This window comes from Protopterus annectens, chromosome 4.part0 (genome assembly GCF_019279795.1).
Source record: "Protopterus annectens isolate FY-2018-M chromosome 4.part0, PAN1.0, whole genome shotgun sequence".
NCBI lineage: Eukaryota > Metazoa > Chordata > Ceratodontiformes > Protopteridae > Protopterus > Protopterus annectens.
Window position 1 is genome coordinate 295,237,581 of NC_056733.1, and position 22,416 is coordinate 295,259,996.

Sequence of the window (22,416 nt, forward strand, 5' to 3'; positions counted from 1 at the left end):
ACCCCAGGCAGCAACCCTGAGGGGTGGCCCGACTGCTCTACTCTGGAGGCAGTTGGGGGACGATTGTCCTTGCACCTGGTGACATGGGAGTCCATAACATCAGACCGCTGGGTGCTTCAAATCTTATCCAGAGGATACTCTATCCCTTTTGTGGGTCCTCCCACATCTCACAAAGACCTCCCGGATGTACCACCTATGCAAAGGGAGGTGGTAGCACAGGAAATTTCCAAGCTGCTAGAAAACGAGCCAACGAAACCGCCCCCCCGCATCAGTCCAGATCGGGCTTCTACTCCAGGTTCTTTTTGGTACCAAAGAAAACAGGGGACTTAAGGCCCATTCTGGACTTTTCTACCGTGAACCTGTCAGTTGCCAAAGAGAAGTTCCGGATGGTCACACTACAGTCCATCATGCCATACCTGCAAGAGAGTGACTGGATGTGCTCGTTAGACCTCCAGGATCTTACTATCACATAAAAATGCACAGAAGCTCCAGAAGGCTCCTCCACTTCTGGCTAGGAGTCAATCATTACCAATTTCGAGCCCTACCCTTTGGTCTCACAACAGCCCCCAGGGTGTTCAAAGTGATGCCGGTGGTAGCGGCTCACCTGAGGCTTCAGGAGATTCAAGTATATCTGTACCTGGATGATTGGCTCCTCACTGCTCCCACCAGGCATCTACTCTCCCAAACCAGGGATTATTTCTTGATCCTTGCCCTGCGTTTGGGGATCACAATCAACACATCAAAATCAATCCTAGATCCTGTACAAGTGATAGACTACATTGGTGCAAGGATAGATACCTTACAGTGCAAAATCTTCCTGACCACGGAGAGAGTACAAAACCTGAGGATGCATGTCTCTCTAATCTACCATTCTTATTTCCCAATGGCGGAATCAGTGTTGAGGGCCTTAGTTTCAATGGCTGCAACCATAATGCTTCTCCCGTGTGCCCGGTTACATATGAGAATTCTACAGTGGACTTTAGCTGTACAATGGTCCCTGTTGGAACTTCCATTGGCGTATCCAGTACAACTCAGTCGAGTCTGTCGGTCATCCCTCATATGGTGGATGTGTTCTCTGGACATTTTGGAGGGATGCCCCTTTGTTCCAGCCCCGGCCCAAGCCACAGTGACCATGAACACCTCCCAACTCGGGGGGGGGGGGGTGGTGGGCATTGTTCGGGCAGGACAGTCCAAGGCCTATGGTCCCCTGTAGAGACCAGCTTGCACATAAATGTTCTAGAGATGAGGGCGGTCCTTTTAGTGTTGCAGGCCCTTCATGCCTTTTTCCTCTGGGAACAATTGCTGTTCAGTCGGACAACATGTCAGTGGTCTGGTATATCAACAGACAGGGCGGGACCAGATCTTATCCCCTTTGCAGCAAGGCCATGAGAGTGTGGGAATGGGTGATCTCCACCGGTCTCTTTCTCATCGCAATGCACATTCCGGGATGGTCCTACATCCTAGCGGACAGGTTAAGTCAGACTATTTTGATGCCTTACGAGTGGTCTCTGAATCTTTTAGCAGCGGAACAGATCTTCTGTGAGTGGGGTCAGCCTTGCTGCGATCTCTTCACATCTTCTTCCATTGTGAAGTGCAGCGAGTTTTTTGCTCTGAACCCCCTGCCTGGGGAGTCCCCCAGAGATGCTCTAGTACATGCTTGACCTCCTGGTCTTCTGTATGCTTACCCTCCAGTACCTCTTATTCTGAGGTTTTTACAGAAAGCTTGTCGACTGGGGAGCAAAGTGATCCTCATTGCCCGATTTTGGCCTCACCAGGTATGGTTTCCCTTCCTTTGGTCTCACACCGTTCGGGGGGTTCCTCATCCGAATCCAGACAGTTTGAAGCTCATAGCTTGGCTGCTGCAGTTCCCATGATTGCTAGGACTCCTAGATTATCCTCCTCAGTTATGTCTATTTTGGTGGCTGATCATAAGTCTTCGAACAGGAAGTTTTATCACAGCAAGTGGAAACGTTTTTCCTTTTGGACCTCTCAAAGGAGTTTAGACCCCTTCACAGCTCCTATTTCCACCATTCTTGATTTTCTAGCTGAGATTTTTCATCACAGAGCTAGTTCTTCTACTGTCAAGGTTCAATTGACTGCCATTTCTCATTTACTTGTGAGTGAAAATTCTGCCTCTCTAGCCTCCTCCAGGCTGTGTAAAGCCTTTCTTAAAGGCACTTTTCTGTTACACCCCCCAGTTAAGGATCCTGTTCCCCCATGGGACCTTACTATGGTTCTTCAAGCTTTGGTCGCTCCGCCTTTTGAACCTGCTGCAACCACAGATCTAAAATATTTATCTTGGAAAACAGCATTTCTGGTGGTTATTACCTCTGCCAAAAGAGTTTCAGAACTGCAGTCCTTGTCCATCAAAGTTCCTTATATGATTTTTCACAAAAATAGGGTTTCCCTTCAGACCAGTCCATCCTTTCTTCCTAAGGTGGCATCACCAGTCAATATCAATCAGACCATCAATTTGCCTGTGTTCTTTCCTAATTTTACTAACAAGATGGAATACAAACTCCACCTGCTGGCATAGGCAGTTATGATTCTATTTTCACAGGACTAAAAATTTCCATAAATCTGAAGCCTATCTCCAAGGTCACTATTGCTAGATGGATTCTTCAAGCATCCTTCAGGTCTATAAGGATAGAGGCATGTCTCCTCCGGGTCAGGTGAGAGCTCATTACACTAGACCCATGGCTACGTCTGTGGCCTTTTGGTGTAGAGTTTCTTTGGATGATATTTGTTCTGCAGCTACTTGGTCCTCATCTCATTACAAATTGGATTTGATTTCCAGAAGGAGAGCAGCCTTTGGTTCCACAGTGCTCCGGAATATCCTTTCATGAGGGCCACCCAGGAGTTTAGTAGCTGGGGACTCTGTCCCACAGGTTGAAGACCAAATGAAGTAAACTACTTCAGATAAAGAAGTTGTGTACTCACCATAACGTTCCATCTGAGTAGTTCTACTTCATTTGTCTTCAACCCTCCTTCCCCCAGACCTTGGCATATGAACAGCCTACGGGTGCATTTATAGGTCATAAGTATTTTTTCAGGTCGGGTTATCGGTATATGATTCGGCAAACTCAATCTGCGGGTTGGAAGGTAGTGGAGTTGTATTATGGGTAAGGGGAGGAGCTTGGAGCAGATGTTAGTAAAGTTGCCGGCTCGGATCCGGTAACCCACAGGTTGAAGACAAATGAGATGGAACGTTATGGTGAGTACATAACTTCTTTTATGGTAAGTGTATAACTTTCATTTATCAACCCTAACTGCACACCTGTATCTGCTCCCAACTTATGTAACTTTCTAGACCTTGTCTCACATTAACTTCTCTATCTTAGGCATGTTGCATACATTCTTATCTGCATAATGTAAGGTTTTACATCTGGTGACAAAACTATTGTTAGTCCTTCTGAATGATGTAGGATTCTAAATCTGACAGACATAATGATTAGTTTACTGTAGTAAATCCTTGTTTTTCATGTATACGCTGCTTTGAATATTTTCTGTAAACCAGTTGTTGATTGTTTACTTATTTTTGTAAATGATAATCTGTAGAACTTGTGGAGCTTTTCTCCCCAGGCCTCCACTGAAAAAGGGCTGCTTAGCTCAGTTAGACATACCGAGTCAACAAATGTAAAATAAATAAATAAATCAGCATAATGAGCTGCAGCAAGGTTATTTTTCTGTAGTTAAAAATTCAACCATACCTGTAGTTTAATTTAAGTAGCACAGTACCAGTCTCAAATCCATAGCAAGGGCAGGGTGAAGGGGGTGGCTGCTGGGATAGAGAGCACAACTGGCAGTATAGAAGAGGTGCCAGTTAGTCCCTGCAAACAGTATTGGTAGTCATTTAAGTAGCCACAATCGATGACAGTCAGTCTGTGTTTGTGTGTTAGGAACTATACAGTGCAGTACTAACACACAAAATTCAAGCAACTATCGGTAATATCTGCAAGTTTGTATTTCTGGCAGATCAGAGGACACACCACTGCCAACTCCGGGAGCAATTTAAATGGTTACCTACCAGCGATAGAGCAGTGCTTCTACTATCTGCTCAACTTTTCAAAATCTTGAAACTAGGTCGTTGCCTTTCCCTAAGAAAATCATTGCAAGTTAGGCAACAGAACTACTCATTAAGAGAAGACCCACAAGAAGCATTATCCCTATTAAAGCCTAGATTTAAAACAACAGTGGGAGAAAGAACCTTCTCTAAACTTGATCCTTCTATTTGAAACAAAATACCAGCAAATATCAAGCAGGAAATTACTTTAGACAAATTCAGAATTGAACTGAAAAATACAGTGCTCAAAGAATTATGCTGCAGTTGCTTTAAATATACTGGTTAACTGATGTATGACCTATGCGTAACATCTGAAAATCAGTAATTGCAATACATTGTTTTTAATACCACTGCATTTCTTCTAGGAACACCTTGTTTGTACAGTTCTGTAATTTACCTGTATCTATGCTTATCTTTTCCTCTGTTTGTATGCTGACTTGCAGTTGTAGTGCACCTCAACATTTTTGTCAACGTCTGCCCGTTAGGCCTGGGTAGTGGCTGAAAAAGGTCTGTTGACCAGCCCACTTATCCTGTTATCAAATTGGAATAAATAAAAATAAACTGTTGCAAAGAGCTAGTATAAATATCTGCTGTAGTTCAGCAAAGGTGTTTGACATAGTTAAGCAAAGAACTGTTATACAGATACATAATAGCTCTTTGCTTAGCCTGAAGAGGTTTGCATAGAGCAGTAACGAATCTTGCTACAGCTCTGTCCTGAGATTTTTGTGCATATTTGTATAGTAATCAACACATACTTATAATTTGTACAGAACTGTGTACAATATAATTTCATATACATCTTTTCATTGTGACTCCAACTGTTATATTTGCTTGAATGATTAATTTGATTCTATATGTGTATGTATTTGCATATAACATTTCTGTATTACAATTGTATACATTTTTATATTTTTCTGTATTTGTGTGTAGAGCATTTCTCCCCAGGTCACCACTGAAAATGGTCTCATTATGGGCTTAGTTGTGCTATCCTCGCTAACAAATGAAAATAAGGAAATAAATAATTATAAAACAACTATGATTCAAAACATTAAAGAACAGGTAAAAGATGCAGTAGAAACTTAAAGTAGAACCCTAGTGAAAAGTTGAGAGTCTCTATTAATGTTACTTTTGGATTAAAGGTTTCATTCTAAGAAGTGCTGGAAAATAATGGAAGCACTTAGCTGATATGTGCACTGGACCTTATCTTGCTACAGCTAGTGATATACTGCCAAATTAAACTATACATATTGTGCCTCATGGCAGTATGGTAGTGTAGCAGTTATCATCACTGCCTCACAATATGAGTGCCGACTGGCACCCCTGCTCCTCCGACCCCCCACCCCTCACTCATATAAACTTATCTGGGTTTAAACAGACCATGACCTCTCCCACTAGAATAAACAGACCAACCAACAAGGAAAGTATTCTAGACTGGATCCTAGTTAATAACCAACCCCAACTGTACACAGCTGGTACTCTCCCTGATGACCTCAGCAACCATTGTCTAACCTATATCATAAAACAGGAAACCCTCAGCAGCCCAAATATAAAACATTTAGAAAGAGGAAAAACTTTAATGCTGCTATATTCCAAAAATGAATTAAAAGCAGTTGACTGGTCAAAACTAAAAAACCTAGCATTAGAGGAGGCCATAGATCACTTTAACACTAAATTCCTAAGTATCCTTGATTCCCATGCTCCAGCACGTACAATAAAAACTAGATCAAATACAGCACTATGGCTCACAAAAGATACCAAAGCAAAAATCAAAACAAGAAACGGAGCCTGGGCCAGCTGGAGAACAACCAAAGCCCCACTTGACCAGCTAAAATATCGTCGACTCAGGAATGATACAAAAAAATCTATTTTACTGTATAAAAAAAGCTTCTACTAAAATCTCCTACAAAAACACCACAACAACCCTCAAAAGTTCTGGTCAGGCTTAAATCAACTATTTTGTCCAGGTCACTCCACCACCCCAACCCCGGCTAACTACACCCATAGCTCCCCAAAAACAATAACTAGCGCCTTTAATAACTTTTTCACTGAAACAATCCAATCCCTAGCAAATCAACTAACCCCCTCTAACTTAAACCACATGCCTAATCTACCTAATAATCACCCGGAATTTGGCTTCCAGCCAATATCCATTAGTTTCATCAAAACACTTCTAAAAAAATCTAAAACCTACCACCCTCGCTGCTGACCTCCTCCCTGCAGAGTACCTGCAAATAGCTGCAGATGCCATTGCATATCCCATATCTATCCTCATCAACAGAACCTTATCCGAAAATGCTATCCCCTCCCTCTGGAAAATATCTCACGTCATCCCACTCCATAAAGGTGGTAGCTCCTCAGACATATCCAACTATAGACCCATTGCCATTCTTTCCCCACTAGCCAAAATAATGGAGAAATGTGTACACAAGCAACTAATGCAATACCTTTCACAGAATAACTTACTATCCTACTCCCAGCATGGTTTCAGGCCATACCACAGCACCACCTCAGCCCTCCTTTCCTTTACTACTGCCATAAACCAAAACAGGAATGACAATAGGCTAACCTCTGCCCTCTTTCTTGACCTATCAAAAGCCTTTGACATGGTCAACCATGAACTTCTCATTCTTTCACTAAAATCTATTTCCCTCAGCAAGCCTGCTATCCAGTGGTTCCAGTCCTACCTGACTGGTAGACAGCAGGCGGTACTATGGCAGGGCAAACTCTCCAGCCAGTTACCTCTCACACTTGGTGTCCATCAAGGGTCCATACTAGGTCCACTACTCTTCTCTATTTTTATCAACAACCTCCACACTGCTATCCCTAAGGCCACCTGCATCCAATACGGAGATGATTCAACTCTCATCTGCTCAGCCACCTCCCCATCCGACTTGTAAATCTTAACCCAAAATACATTTAACACTATTGAGAACTGGCTCACCAATCAACGCCTACTTCTGAACCCCAATAAAACTAAACTTCTACTCTTCTGTCCCACTAGTAGATCCACCACATTGTCATTCTCTGTCACATCTAACAATGGTACCACTATTCCCCAGATAATCACACCAAACTGCTAGGGATTATCATAGACAATAATCTCAAATTTGACCTACAGGTCAACAAAATCATACAGACCACCAATAAGAAGCTTGGATCATTGTATAAAAACAAGACATTTTTAACCCCACTGGCTAGGACTGCAATCGCCCGATCACACCTACTCTCTACTCTCTTATATGCCTCGCCTGTACTCTCAAACCTCAACAAATCCAAACTAGTTAAGCTGTCCCATAGCTACAATCATATTGCCAGATTCGCCACTGGCTCCACCTATAGAACCCACCACTGCCAGAACCGTAAACAACTAGAGTGGCTAGAACTGCCCAGCTTAATTCAATTCAATCAACTCTTAGTAGCGCACAAAATTTTGTACCACCCTGAGGATACCCCCTCACTTAAAAATATTATTAAGCCATATAGCAATCTAAGATCCCTATGGTCAGCCGATAAACTACTGGTCCAAACCCACAAAGCTAATAACTCTGCTGGTGAATCCCTGTTTGCCAACTTCATTGGCAAAACCTGGAATTCGTTGCCAAACTATATAACCCTACAATCCTCCAAAAGTCTCTTCAAAAAAACCTCAAACAGTATCTCAAAGTGAATTGGCTATGCCCATGTACCAACCCTGATTAAGTCATAAACTAAAAGCATATTCTGCAATTATCATAACTTGTAACTACATCACCAAGCTCTGCTTCCAATCTGATGTCTCTTAATTGTCTGTCCATGACAATTGTGAGTCCCTACTAGGGAACACTACTAACCCATTGTATATAATCACTTTGTTTTTATAATTGTTTGCTAACTTCTGTGTACTCTATGTAAGTTTGTCTTTGTGGAGCTTTTCTCCCCGGGCCTCCACTGAAAATGGACATGTATCCAGTCAGACTATCCCGGTAAACAAATGTAAAATAAATAAATTAAATAATTTTTCGGTTTGGGTGCCTACCTTGTAGGGTCTGCATATTTTTCTGTGTACCCATGTGTTTTTTGCTGCCTGCTGATGTTTCCTATTGCATCCCAAAGTTGTGTTGTAGGAGAAGTGGCATTCCCCCAAATTAACTGTACATGTATATACTGTGTGTGAGTGAATGTGCACGCTCAAACTCCGATTTTCCTTGTGGCATAAGTTTGATTGCCTCGCAACCACTGAGTTTCTGGATAAGCTCTGGCTCCCCATGACCCAGAACTGGATTAAGTAGGTAATTGAGAATGAAAAAATGAGTACCCCCACTTACCTAGTGCGTGTTAACATGCAGAGCTATGTTTACAAATGTAATCACAAGACTGTTTCTGGACACTGATGACACTGTCATAATGCCAAAGCATCAAATTACTTATAGGCATAGTACAAGGTTTTAGAGTTCAGGCATTTTATCATAGTGCTACGTCTCTTATCCATATAGCCGTTCATAGAAAATGTCATAATGTGCAATGTAGTACCTCTGCCTTGTTATCAGTGGCCTGTCAATGACTTGGCCATTATCTGATTCTGTACAGGAATCTACTGGTGCACAGTGTTGCAGTGAGTGTCTTTGCCATGATACAGAACAGGTATACTCAAGCTTATTTTAGATTTGATATGCCACATTTTTGAGAAAAGAGGTAAGGTATTGCCAGCTGGAGATGCCTTTCTGATCTTCTGACAAATCAGCCTTTCATATTTTTTATCTTTACGTAGTTTGCTTTTCATGCTGCCTTGTTCCTTAGTACAGAGAAACAATTTAAAACCTAGTTTAATGCAATAGGTGGTTGGAGCCCTGACTGTGGCTCAAATGAATGAATGAGTTTCATTTGGAGATTCAAATGACAAGGGAGCTGCTTGAAGATATGGATCTAAGATGCTGAAGTTAACTCACCCATCCAAGGGGGAAGATGTTGGAAAGTTTTTCAGCAAGAGCTCAACCGTAGAAGGCTAGGTACTGCAGCTTTTGCAGCTTGGAACTCTGGGATTGTGAACCCACCAAGGAATGTGTATGCACCTTAAACTCCAGTGGAAATCACGTGTGTTGAAGAATGCACTCACAAGGGGTCCACTACAGCAGGCATTGTACTTCTTCGGGCTAGCAGTGGGGGAGTTTGGAATATATTTTAAAAAATCCCCTAACCACTCCGGATGACACTTGTCATCCACAGCTGTTGCTTCCTATCCTTGATCTTTTTCTTTCGGCTGCTCCTGTTAGGGGTCGCCACAGTGGATCATCTGTTTCCATTTCTTCCTGTCCTCTGCATCTTGCTCTGTCACACCAACCACCTACATGTCCTCTCTCACCACATCCTTAAACCTTATCTTAGGCCTTCCTCTTTTCCTGTTACCTGGCAGCTTCATCCTTAGCATCTTTTTCCCAATATACTCTGCATCCCTCCTCAGCACATGTCCAAATCAACGTAATCTTGCCTCTCTGGCTTTGTCTCCAAATTGTCCAACCTGGGCTGACCCTCTAATATACCAAAAAGAAACACTTGAAACTTAGAACACCCAGCTCAAAAGTCCATCAAATTAACCAAAGTCGGACAAGTGGATTAGCGCTTTCAATCACTTTTTAATACTGTGATCTTCTTCAGAAACAAAAATACAATGCCCACACTTCCTTTTATATTAAAATAATTACCTAAAACAGGAAATGACATGTTAATTAATGTCAGAATAATTAAATAACTTTTTTATGTATTTATAAAATAATGTGTTAAAAAAATCCATGTGTACAATCACCCTTAGCTTATCCATGAATACAATACAATTATTCTCAGATGCTAAAATGAATTTGTTTATAACCTATCTATACAATAAAAAACATTTTAAATTAATAACTTCATTTAAGCCTGGCGCTCTATCTGCACCCAAAAGTAATTGCCAAAAAGCTTCTTTGCATTCTAATATGTTATTTAAATCACCAGCAAATAATGCCTTTTCTACACTATCCAGAATAAAAAATTCAAACTTATTGAATTCATTACATATCACAGCATGCCTTAACAGTGCATTCATTCTGTCTTTCTTCTTTATTGCCAAATGATGCTCATATATCCTACGTTTAAGACTTCTCTTGGTTTTACCAATGTAGTAATTTCCACATGTTGAACAAGTAGCCACATAACTACATACTCACTGTTGCAATTGTAGTATTCTTTGGCCCAAAATGTCTCCTTAGAGTACCCAATTGTTACAGAAGATGAGTTACTAATGAACCTACACTGTTTACAATTGTTACAGCTGTATGTGCCTTTTTTGTTAGTGCACAAATGATTGGAACTACCCTCCTTCTCTTTTCCAGATTCTAACATATACTTAATGTTAGTGATTCTTTTGTAGGTGAATCTGGGTACCAACCCTAATGTGTTCGCTAATTCTTTATTACCTATTATTATTCTCCAGTTATTTTCTATTATATTTTTGATGTACCACATTTCACTAACTATTGCTATAGGAAATGAAATTCTGTATTCATTAACCTCTCTCCTCAAATCACTCAAACAATTTTGACACAATGTACCCACCATTACTTCCTTAGAATGTAAAATAGGCTTAGCCACACCATTTCTTAGTGATTTAACTTCACTTTCTATTTTTCTTACCCAGTCTGAATCATACCCCCGTTTTGAAATAATGATCTTAAAATGGACACTTCTTTTTCAAATGTGTCATTGTTTGAAGTGAGTCTACTCAATTTTATCATCTGTCCTTTAATAACTCCCTTTTTCATATGGGGGGATGCAGACTGTCTTTATGTAAATATTGATTAGCGAAGTAAGGTTTTCTGTATATTTTACTAGTGAATTCCTTTCTTTCTTGGTTTATTCCCAAATTTAAATCCAAAAAATCGATAGCTTTACCAAAACCACTAATTTTGAAATGTAAAAAAGTGGTAGTGGAATTTAGGTCTTTAACTAAATCCTCAAATTCAAATTGATTACGTGTCCACAGAAAAAAACAAATCATCTATATATCTGTAGTATATCTCTACTTTGTTGAAGCTAGGGTGTGTCTCCAGAAATGTTAACTCTCAGTTAGCCTTAACCAAGTTGGCAAAAGCAGGAGATACTCTTGCCCCCATTGCTACACCTGAAAGTTGTTTGTATAGCACCTTTTAAAAAGAAAAGAATTTCCTAAAATTAGATCCATTAAACTGCAGATAGTATTGATTTTATCCCCAGTGGACTCTACTTAAGTATTCCCTGAGGTATTCTATACCCTTCTCCTGATCTATGGAAGTGTATAAATTCTTAACATCCAAAGTACCAAACAAAATTTGTTTGTCTTTAATAACATATTCTCTCAGAATTTCTAACAGATGCCAAGAATCTCTCAAATAATATTTGGATTGTTGGACAATTGGATTTAATATATTGTCCAACCAAATTGAAATGTTCTCAGTTTTAGAGTGTTTTTGCTGAAATAATAGGCCTAAATCGTGGAATCCCTTCATTGTTTTGAATTTTTGGAATTCCAAAGAAAAATGCCATTTTTGGCTGTTCTACTAATACAAAAATTGTAACTATCATTATTTATTTCTCCCTGGCAAAACATGTCATAGTGTGACATCTATATTTTTATAAATTTGATTTATTTGTTCATAATTTACTTTCTTGTTTGTACCTACTTCCCTTAACATAGATTCTATTGTGTTCTCATAATCTTTGGTATTCATGATTACAATTTTACCACCCTTGTCAGCCTTCATTATTCTTATCCCAGTGTTATTACTTAACACCTGTAAGGCTGAATACTCTTCTGTGGGTAGGTTTTTCTCATTGTTTGACAAGTAAATTTTTCTAAATTCACCTTCACAAATGTTCTGAAATACCTGCAAAGTACTCTGTAAGGGAGGGTTAAATGTGCTACATCTTTTGGGTGTTTCACTATTGTTTGTACTGTTAAACTGCAATACATCATGCATAATATAACTTAGATTCAATTTTCTTAAATACAGCCTAAAATCAATTAACAGTTTTCCAATGTTGATTTTATTCATAGGAATAAATGAAAAACCTTTTTTCAAAACTTTTTCCGCCTCTTTTGAAAGGGAAATGTCTGACAAATTTAAAATATCCACTTCATAACTGCAAACTTCCCTTTCTATCACCATTTCCTCCTGTTCTTGCCATTCCCTTTGCCCTTCATTTGTGTAGAATTGTACCATTTGGTAGTCCGTTTGTTCTGCACCTGTTCCTTGGGAAAAGGAGCACCACCTTGGCATATTGTGAATGTAACTGTCTCTGCGTAAGTTGTTTTCCCTTCTTTGTTGCTTCTAACTTGGTCTTTAGAAGGACCAGCAGTGTCTGTGGTGGGAATCATATTGTTAGTTGATGCTGTTCCCACCTTATTTTCATTAACGACCACAATGTTGGTCAAATCAGAGTCTGTTTCAGACCCCTTAGTCACAGATGCAATATTCTCGGCGATAGCCCCTACATTCCTTCCATCAGATGCTTCTTGTATAATATAGGCCCAATTATTATCATAAGCAAGTATGTCCCTTCTAAGTTTAGACTGTTTTCTTGAAATTATAGTTGCCCTATGTTGGTCAGCCTCCGCTTCAACCCCATTGTATAATGTGAGAAAGTTCGGAAAAAAACAGACTTTTTGATAAATTCATCCAAACATTTTATGTTTTCTTTTACTTTGACAATTTCTTTCTCATAGTGCTCTACTAATATGTGCATCATCTGTAAGCCAGTCTCATTATACAAATTTATTAAAGTCTTATTCAGGTTATCTCCCGGTGTAACACAGTTCGGGAGTTTGGCTGTTCTCAAGCCCTGCGGTACTACTTTACGCAAAATGCATTCTTTTAAGTACTGAATATCAAGATTTAAGGTTACGTGTTTGAACACTAACCTCTCCATGTCATATATACTTTTTTTACATTGTGAACTGTCATTGAATGAATTACTCACTTTTCCGTTGTTAGTTGTATCAGCCATATTTGCAAAAGGGTTCTCGCTTTCTTTACAGATATAATTCCATACATTAGCTTCGACAACACTCCCCTGTAGAGTGTCTCATTCGTTTGAACCTTTAGGAGTGATGAAATTTGCGGAACTTCATTTTTGCGGAATTCATTTTAGCATCTGAGAATAATTGTATTGTATTCATGGATAAGCTAAGGGTGATTGTACACATGGATTTTTTAACACATTATTTTATAAATACATAAAAAAAGTTATTTAATTATTCTGACATTAATTAACATGTTATTTCCTGTTTTAGGTAATTATTTTTAATACAAAAGGAAGTGTGGGCATTGTATTTTTGTTTCTGAAGAAGATCACAGTATTAAAAAGTGATTGAAAGCGCTAATCCACTTATCCGATTTTGGTTCATTTGATGGACTTTTGAGCTGGGTGTTCTAAGTTTCAAGTGACCCTCTAGTATACTTATGTATAACATAGCTGGTCTCACTACCCTCTTGTAGACCTTCCCTTTCACTCTTATGGGTACTAGTCTGTCACAAATCACTCCTGACACTCTTCTCCACCCTGCCTGTACTTTCTTCTTCACCTCTCTTCCACACTCACCATTACTCTAAACTGTTGATCCCAAGTATTTAAACTCATCCACCTTCACCACCTCTACTCCCTGCATCCTCACCATTCCTCTAACCTCCCTCTCATTCACACACATATATTCTGTTTTAGTCCTGCTGACCTTCATTCCTCTTCTCTCTAGAGCATATCTCCACCTCTCCAGGGTCTCCTCCACCTGTTCCCTACTCTCACTACAGATCACAAGCTTCCTTCACTTGATATTCTAGGATAATAAGAGTCTGGAAGAATGAATGAATAAATGAGCTAGTATTGGACATGTTTTATGATCATCAGGGGAATGGGTGCAAAAAAAATGATAATTACTATAAAAAAAATATATGAGGATCTAAGGTATGAATGACAAAGTTCAAAATAGGAACAAGTGTATGATCTAGGTCAAGAGAAGAACTATAGGAGTCTATGGGGAAGCTGAAGTGGTCAGAAGTATGAAGGGATCTTAGGAGGTTACTAAGCTAATGGCCCTAGGGCCCTTACAAGCCTAGCCAAGTACAACCTCTATTCCCACGAATATCAAGATGTTAAGCGGAACTAAGTCAACAACTGCTGCCTCTGTCCAAGAGGGATACAGATGAAACTCCTGGGATGAATTTGCGGTTTCCCATCCATTCATCCAAATTACACCTAAATAGGGTCAGCAAGGGGCTCTGTTTTACCTGAATTGGAGGCAGTTGCATGCCATCATTTGATAATATAGAAGAGTTTAACAACCTATGTTTTAAGAACTTTGTTTACCACATCCTGTATTGCTAGTGGGCGATATGGTGACTCAGTGGTTGAGACCTCTGCTATACAGCTTTAGAGTCTAGAGATTAATCCTGACCTGAGGTCACTGACTGTTCTCCCCTGTCTGAATTATCACCACGTATTCCAGTTTCTTCTCACCTCCCAGGAAGATACTGTGTGATGAGCCATATGTATTGTATTTACCCTTGCCATTCTGGCCTGGGTATTAGCTTAAAAGGGTCACTAGTCTACACATATGAACTTCAAGGCAGGCATTTTAAAAGAGCAAGTCAATGAGCATCTTTCACAGGTAGCCAGTGTAGTGCAGTTCCACAGCTCTCTCGTACCTGGCTCCATTCCTTTGGAGCTTTACCTTGCCTGCTATTTCCAAGTAGGACTGTGGAACCTTTTTAAAGTGAAGTGGATCCAACAATGGTTAACAGGGTGGAAACAGGGGGTCTTTGTTCTAGTTAGTAAATCTTATTGGGCTACTCTGACTATAAGGCCTCCCCAAGGCTTTGTGCTTGGCCCAGTTATTTTTAACCTGTTCTACTCATACCTTGTACCATCAAACTGCCACTGGGTTTCTAAGTGTGAAGTGTCAAAACTGATTACATCTTCCAATGAGGACATTAAGTCCTTAGATCAGTATTCACCTAGTGTCTAATTGTGGCTTTGAGATCAAGGTCTTTGTTTAAATACTAACAACAGTAAAGTTATTTACTTTGGTTCTCCAAAGCAGCTGTTGGAGCTGTTGAGGTGATTAAGAACTTAGGCCTTTACATTAATAACATTTTCTTTTAGGGATCCTTTTCCAACTGTAAAGTCAAAATCAGTTAAAACTGCTTCATATTTAAATCCATTGCAACTAGGTCCCTCATTGAATATAGTGCACCCTTCGGCACATACTTTGCCATGCACATAAAACCAGCTTGAGAGACTTCAATATTTTTTCACACACACAAAAAAAAAAAATTGCTACTCTGGTAGACAAAAAGCTGTGTCCTTCTACTCATAAAGACTCCTGAGGGTGATCTCTGTTTAGTTTTTTTGTGCTATGAATGTCCAAGCACTCTCTGAACTCCTTCACCTGAATAGAACAAGTGGTAAAACAAACACATTTTCCAGAGACTAATGCACAAACTTAGGCCAACAAACAAACTGATAAAATACAAAAAACAGAATCAGGACAAAGAAAGCGGCACTTAAACGGCAAACAAATTTAATAAATGTAAAGCGCTTTTCGTTTGTGTGATACTAATAGAACAACTAACTATAACTCTAAAATGATTATCTATTTAGCCCAGTGTCAGAGCTGCTCAGCATTTTACATCGGCAAGACGGAGAGACGCCTTCATGATCGCATTTACGAGCACATTTATGCCATCAGAAAAAATAAACATGAAAATGCTTTGGCTAAACATGTTTCTTGTCACCCAGACCACAGTTTTAAATTTATGGTGATAGATCAGGTCATTCAGAATCCAAGAGGGGGCCCAAGTTGGCTTAAAATTGGAAGAGTTTGAACTCACTTGGCAAATTAGATTGAACGCGTACAATGTGCCTGGATTAAATGAAAGCTGCTCTATCAGAAGTATTTTAAAGATTAAAAGTTTAGCAAGATGAACTTGTTAGGTATCATCTTACTTTAAGTTTTTACTTTTTGTTTTTAATATTTTAATTTTTCAACTTTCACTGATATTGAGTTATAGTTAGTTGTTCTATTAGTATCTAAGTAGGGGGCATATTGTGCCTTACAGCTTGTACCGTAGGTGGTCCTTTGTGGTTACTATTTCTTTAAATGTTAATTAGTATTTTACTTCTTGATTGTTTTATTGAGCTGACATTAGTTTGTGTATATAAGGTGGACACTAAATGTAACTATTTGTCTGAAGAAGTTTGTGTATTTCACACAAACGAAAAGCGCTTTACATTTATTAAATTTATTTGTTTGCCGTTTAAGTGCCGCTTTCTCTGTCCTGATTCTGTTTTTTACATTTTCTAGAGACCTAAGCCTACATTGTTACATCAGCAACACTATATGTTGTGACAGATACCTAAACAGATGTATCCTGTTTTTGGCATAGGCTGCCTGTCAATCAGGTACTTCCTTAGCAACGTTTGAAACTAGTCTGAATGACTGGATCGGTGATCACAAATTGGGACATGCGGAGAAATTCTTCTTAAATGTAGAGTACAACTTTGTTTTGTTCCAGTACTACAAATAATTTATTATTAGATTCCTTCATGCAGAAAAATATATTATAGAGATCATTTGAGTTATTTGGCCCAACAGTCCATAGTCTGTAGACACATCAGAGGCAGATTATGCTTAGCATATAAAGGATGAAATGATCTAGTTCGTAAGACATTATAATTGGAGAGTTACTTAGGTTCATATCATGTTCTTCTACCTTACTTTCAAACTACTTTTACTTTCCAGTTGCCGGAATAAAGTTCCTCTAAAAGTAAAAAGTTATGCCACAAAAAATTCCTTTAAAATAGAACTCAGCTAGCTTAGTGATTAGGCTCTGAGGCTTTTTCATCATATGTTGTGGAGTCTGTGTTCCATGTTTGTCATTAAGGCCCAAGCATGGGAATAATTAAAATGTGAAAGTATTAATCAAGATTGGGTTTTGTCCTGCCGCTCCTTCATATATTAGCAACAGTGAATCTAGGATTAATGTAAGAATTCTTTATTAGCATGCTTTGTTGTATCTTCATACCCAAGCAAGTCAGTGCTGCATTGATGCCTGTCAGTGTAAGTACCTCACATTCACGTTTCTTCAAATACATATATGTCACTTTTCTCAAAAACCTACATTTTTCCTTATTTTGCAGTAAAATATCAAAAGGAAAGAAAGAAATGTGATGAAAAAACTTTGATGGAACTAGAAGCTTCAAACCCTGATGTGTTTTTTACACAGCTGCAAAGGCTAATCTTGCCAAAAAATAAAACTGCTTTAGTTTTTGGGAAATTTCAGTAAGAGGTATGGAGATCTGAAGAAGAAAACATATTTGAGTCATCACGGACATTGCAGTTATAATTTGCCTATAGAGGACTTTGCACAGTGAAAACCTGAAAATAAGTTATATGAGGTGTTCCAAGGGGGGCACAGTAAGTAACATTGCTGTCTCAGTTGCTGGTTTTCCATTTCAGTTATTATAGAGTTTCAGGATAGGCTGTGGCTTCCCATCCCAATTACCTTGAACTGCATAAAGTCTGTAAATGGTGAACGAATAAATGAAGAGGTGCAGCTCTCAATTTTAATGTGGCAGTAGCTATTTATACTTACAACTTTTTTTTTTATTTGTAGGAGGGAAAGCATGAAGTACAAAACCCTACATTATTCTATATGATTCACTGTGGAAAGGCTCTGTATAATAATCTTTTGTGGAGGAATTGGTTACCGGAATCACTTGCTAAAATGGTCATCATTGGAAACAGCTTCCAGTCAATTGAGCAGAGGTATATCCATACTCTTTTTCAGCTATACATACTTGGCAGAAAGCAAGGCAGAAGTAATCATTTCTAAAATGCAGGCATCTAAGCTTTTTGGTTATGCTTTTGAGATACAGTTCTATTGCCTGTATAGGATACAAAGAAAGCCAGGTAAAGGATATTTGAGAGTCATGGGCACTCGTGCTGTCATGCCTGCCTTGCTTTTAAATGGGGGTTGAAGCTGTTTGGGGACAGCTTACACTGTAAAGTGTGATGCATCTAAACCACTGTCACAGGAGTAAGTTCCTCCATGATCAACTCAGACATGACAGGTAAATGCAAATTGGTATGGATGACTAGCTTCACTTTCATAGTAGTAAATGCTGAAACATGGGGCACCCAGCTGTGGTAAAAATGTGTAATCAGTGTAATAACTCTCTAGATGTAGGGGACCTTATGAATCTTTCTGCCTAATACATACCTTGTCCATGATATTAAGTATTTCTTTTTAATAAGTTTTATTTACTGGGATAGTGCACTGATCCTTGTAGACCAATTAAAGATATAGCCAGGGTGATTATATCCCAATTTTAAGTAAGAGATACAAAAAGAGAAATTATTTATATAAATAGATAAAAATGCTCGCATTACATATATTATTACATACATTTATACAGAACAGTCTATTCACAAATGAAGTAATGCAACTGTGATGCAGTGTTGCACATGGAAGGAAAAGACAAAAAAGGGAGAGGTCGAAATATCACAGACTACGAAGAGATGCCAAGGCAGCTGTATTGGATGAGAGTTTTTCAGATTTGTGGTTATTGTTCTTGTTTGGGTGATATAACCTGTTCGAGGGAATTGACTGTTTATCCTGTATATGCAAGAATGTTTTAAGCTGGGGGTCTAAGTTTGGCATAGAAGGGGAGGTCTTTTAGGTAAATTGAAAGGGAATCCCTTACTTTAGGAGCTCGTAGGGAGAAGCATGATTGAAACAGTGTAGTATAGTTGCAGGTATCAGCAGATTGGGGATGGATTGAGAGTGATGTTTAAAGGGTTGTATGAGTAGATTTTTGGGGTGAGTGGAGAAATTTTATTGGGGTAAGAGTTTTGTAGAGTAGGGAGCCCAGTAAGAGGTCTGCCCTTGGTCTCATTAGGAGCCATTTTGCATTAGAATTTGTGAGGTAGTGGTGCTCCTGACAGGAAGAGTTTGTAATGAAACTGCATACTTTAGTAGAAATGGTTTGTAGGGTACTTTTGAGGCTTTAACTAAGATTGGTAACCAGTATTCTAACTGGACAAGTAGTATCTCTTTGCTTACTGCTGTTCTTGTTGTGACTACTAGGAAGCAGAGAGCCTTCTGGACCAGAAAAACAAAAAAATGTATTTTATTTTTTTTCAGTGTAGTATTGGAAGTTAAGAGTTGGGTCTAACCAAATTCAGAGGTATTTGAAAGCATTTAGCCAAATTCCAAGATATTTGAAATTGAAAACAGAGGTAATCCAGAGGGCTTGAGTGAAGTCTGGTATCCCATCTGTGACCCAGAGGGTGACAGGACTAACAAGAAACAGAATATGAAGGATTAGTCTAGATAAAATCACTTAAGCTTGCAGATCTAGGAGACTTTCTTTCTCTCTCTCTCTGATACCCACCCTGTGGGAGGAATTACCTTGTTGAAGTTTCCAGTAGTTTATTCAGTTAAGCAGGTAGATGGACGAGTGTTCTTGTTCTGTCTTCATTAGAACAAGAGCACTTGTCTCCTTCGAAATAAAAATAAACTTGATAACCTCAGCAAACCTTGTAACAGCTAGGAACTATTCCAAAGCAAACTACATCTTAAGTGATAGCTTGTCAAAATTCAGTGCCCCTCCTAACCTCGAGTTCACAGCTACCTGTGTGGAATTGTTCAGAGACCCTTTACAACCATAGAGAGTGTTGTACCTACTAAAAGTATGCCTCTAAAAAAGCACACACTGGTGAAATTCTATCCTTAATAGGGTATATAATAAAAGGAAAAAAAAGTCATGGACAAAATCAGGAAGAGCAACTTCCATAATGATGGTTCTTTAAGTAAACTAAACTGGAAACAATGCTAATCAAGTCCAGCAAGGCAAATTTCAAGGTCAAGATTGCCTCACAGGCTAACAATAACCACAGGGCTTTCTATAGCTATGTCCTTAACCTCAAAGGCAGCACACAGCAGTGTGCCGAACTGGTGGACAGTGGTGTCACCTTCACTGAGCAGAGCAACGTAGTGAATCTGCTGGCTGACAAATTCAACACTAACATAACCCCCCCCACTCCCCCCTTTAAATACCTACTAGCATATTCTACCCCCCTCATATTAGCAGGGAGCAGGTCCTGCCAGCGCTTGTTAAAACCAAAAACACATCTTAAATGGGCCCTAACAGTATCCTGGAATGCCTCCTGAATAGCTTGAAACATGACCACTTGAGTCATTTTTCAACTGTATCCTCAAAGCAGGCTTTGTGCCATGAGAAAGGAGAACTGCAACAGTTATCTCTCTTCAAAGGGGTAGACCATCAACCTGGAAATTATAGCCCCATTAGTCATACAAGTCTAATATGCAAAGCCAGGGAATGAATTATTATGGAAATGATCAACAAAGACATAGGCAACCTTCAGACACTGGAGCCAACCCAGTTTGGCTTTGTCAGGGGAAGGTCATGCCTACTAAACCTGGTGGACTTCTTTGAGAAGGTCACTAAGGCAGTGGATGAGGGGAAAACAGTGGATAACCACCTACCTGGACCTGGCTAAAGAATTGATACAATACCCCACTTGGGTACAGGTTGACAGACTCACCAAATGGGGCATAAACCCCTATGACAGCTGGCTCACAGACCGAACCCAGGAAGTCAGGATTACTAAGATTACCTCCAGTAAAAGACCAGTCACCAGCTGGGTACCTTGGGGCTTCATGTTGGGACTGCTCATATTAGGCATCTACTTCTTGGAGGTAAAGGCTAATATCAAGGGTCTTTGTATGACTGAGTTTATAGATGATTGCAAATTGGGAGCTGTCATAGATTCCCCCATGACACAAACATCTTGCAAAAGGGTCTAATACAGACAAATAACTGGTGCCAAAGTCAAGGACTAAAACTCAGTACCAAGAAATTAATTTTAGTGCCTTTTGGGAAAACAGGCACCCTGGCTAATTACTCCGTCAATAAGACACCCCTAACAGTTGACCCAGTTGTTAAGAATCTGGGAAGATATGTAGACAGTAATTTCGCCTTTCACCAACATATGGCCAAGGTAGTAAGAAAAATCATTCTGTATTGTCCAGCTTTTAAGTAAGGGCATGACATCCAAGTCCAAGGAAGTCATAAAGCCACTTTATTCAGCCCTTATCAGATCCATCATTGAATATAATGCTTCGTTCAGCATGTACCTGACCATACATATGCAACAGTTGGAACAGTTTACTATCAAAATCTCAACGTTGACAAAAAAAAAGGATTTAATATCGAAAGTCAATGTCAAATTCCTGCATATTATGTAAGTGAAGATGTCGAATCTGATGAACGAATTCAGAAGATTCGACATTTTTGTTGAATATCGAACATGAAGTCCATATACGAGCAAAGGTAAGTGTAACTCCTGTACTGCAATTCATGTTTTTGCAGGGGGGGGGCAAGCCCCCCTGCAAACTGCATATATCAACTCTAAGATCGCACTACAGTGAGGAAAAGGATACATTTCCCAATCCGCACTGTACTGCGCTCTCTAGTCATAACATCGAGCACATATCAGCGAATGCAAAGTGGCTCAGTTCCCATTTGGAAACACGGGAATTGGCCAACTGCTGTTTGGCATTCCCATGTTTGCCGAACCTACATTTTTAAATGTTGATAGTAAACTGTTGGAACACCCCCAAAGATTCATTACCAGGAGAATCCAGGATTTAACAGGTTGCCCTATATATATATATATATATATATATATATGTGTGTGTGTGTGTGTGTGTGTGTGTATATGTATATATATATATATATATATATATATATATATATATATATATATATGTATATCACCTTAAAGCCCTATCTCTATATTTGGTCTCCCTGCAGGTTGCTGAGAGGCAATCTATACCTGGCATAAAAGGCTTCCTCATATCCAGCTCTGATAGACCTTTTTTTCACATCCTCAAAATGAACAGAATCAGAACCACTAGATCCAAAGATTTAAATTTTGCTTGCAACATAAGTGGGACATGTTGGCGACATAGATATGTCTCAGAGTATTACCATACTCTGGAACAGGCTTCTCATCAATGTGAAGCAGAGTTCACACCTAACGCAATTTAAGCATAAGCCTTGACCAGTGGATAGGAAATCAGAAGTTCATCTCAAGTCTGGCCCCCATGTCTCTAATAGGCAGAGGCAGTTGGTAACTTTGCCCAAACTAACATGCCCCCTCGACATAACCTTTAGAAACTTCCTAACTAAAATGCCTCTTAATAAATACCTAGGAAAATAGTGATGTAGTTGGGGTGGGTTGTGCAGCTAGACCTATTAAGGCCTTAGTGGTTGTTAGCCTAGTA

General features: G+C 39.4%; 1 protein-coding gene across 1 annotated transcript in view; it reads left to right on the forward strand.

Annotated features, from left to right (window-relative positions):
- SRRD (SRR1 domain containing) overlaps positions 1–22,416 on the forward strand; it is a 181,355-nt gene that overhangs the window by 65,964 nt on the left and 92,975 nt on the right. Inside the window, exon 3 of the mRNA XM_044069737.1 lies at positions 17,719–17,870. Within this exon, the coding sequence (XP_043925672.1) occupies positions 17,719–17,870 (152 nt within the window). The remainder of the gene's footprint in view (positions 1–17,718; positions 17,871–22,416) is intronic.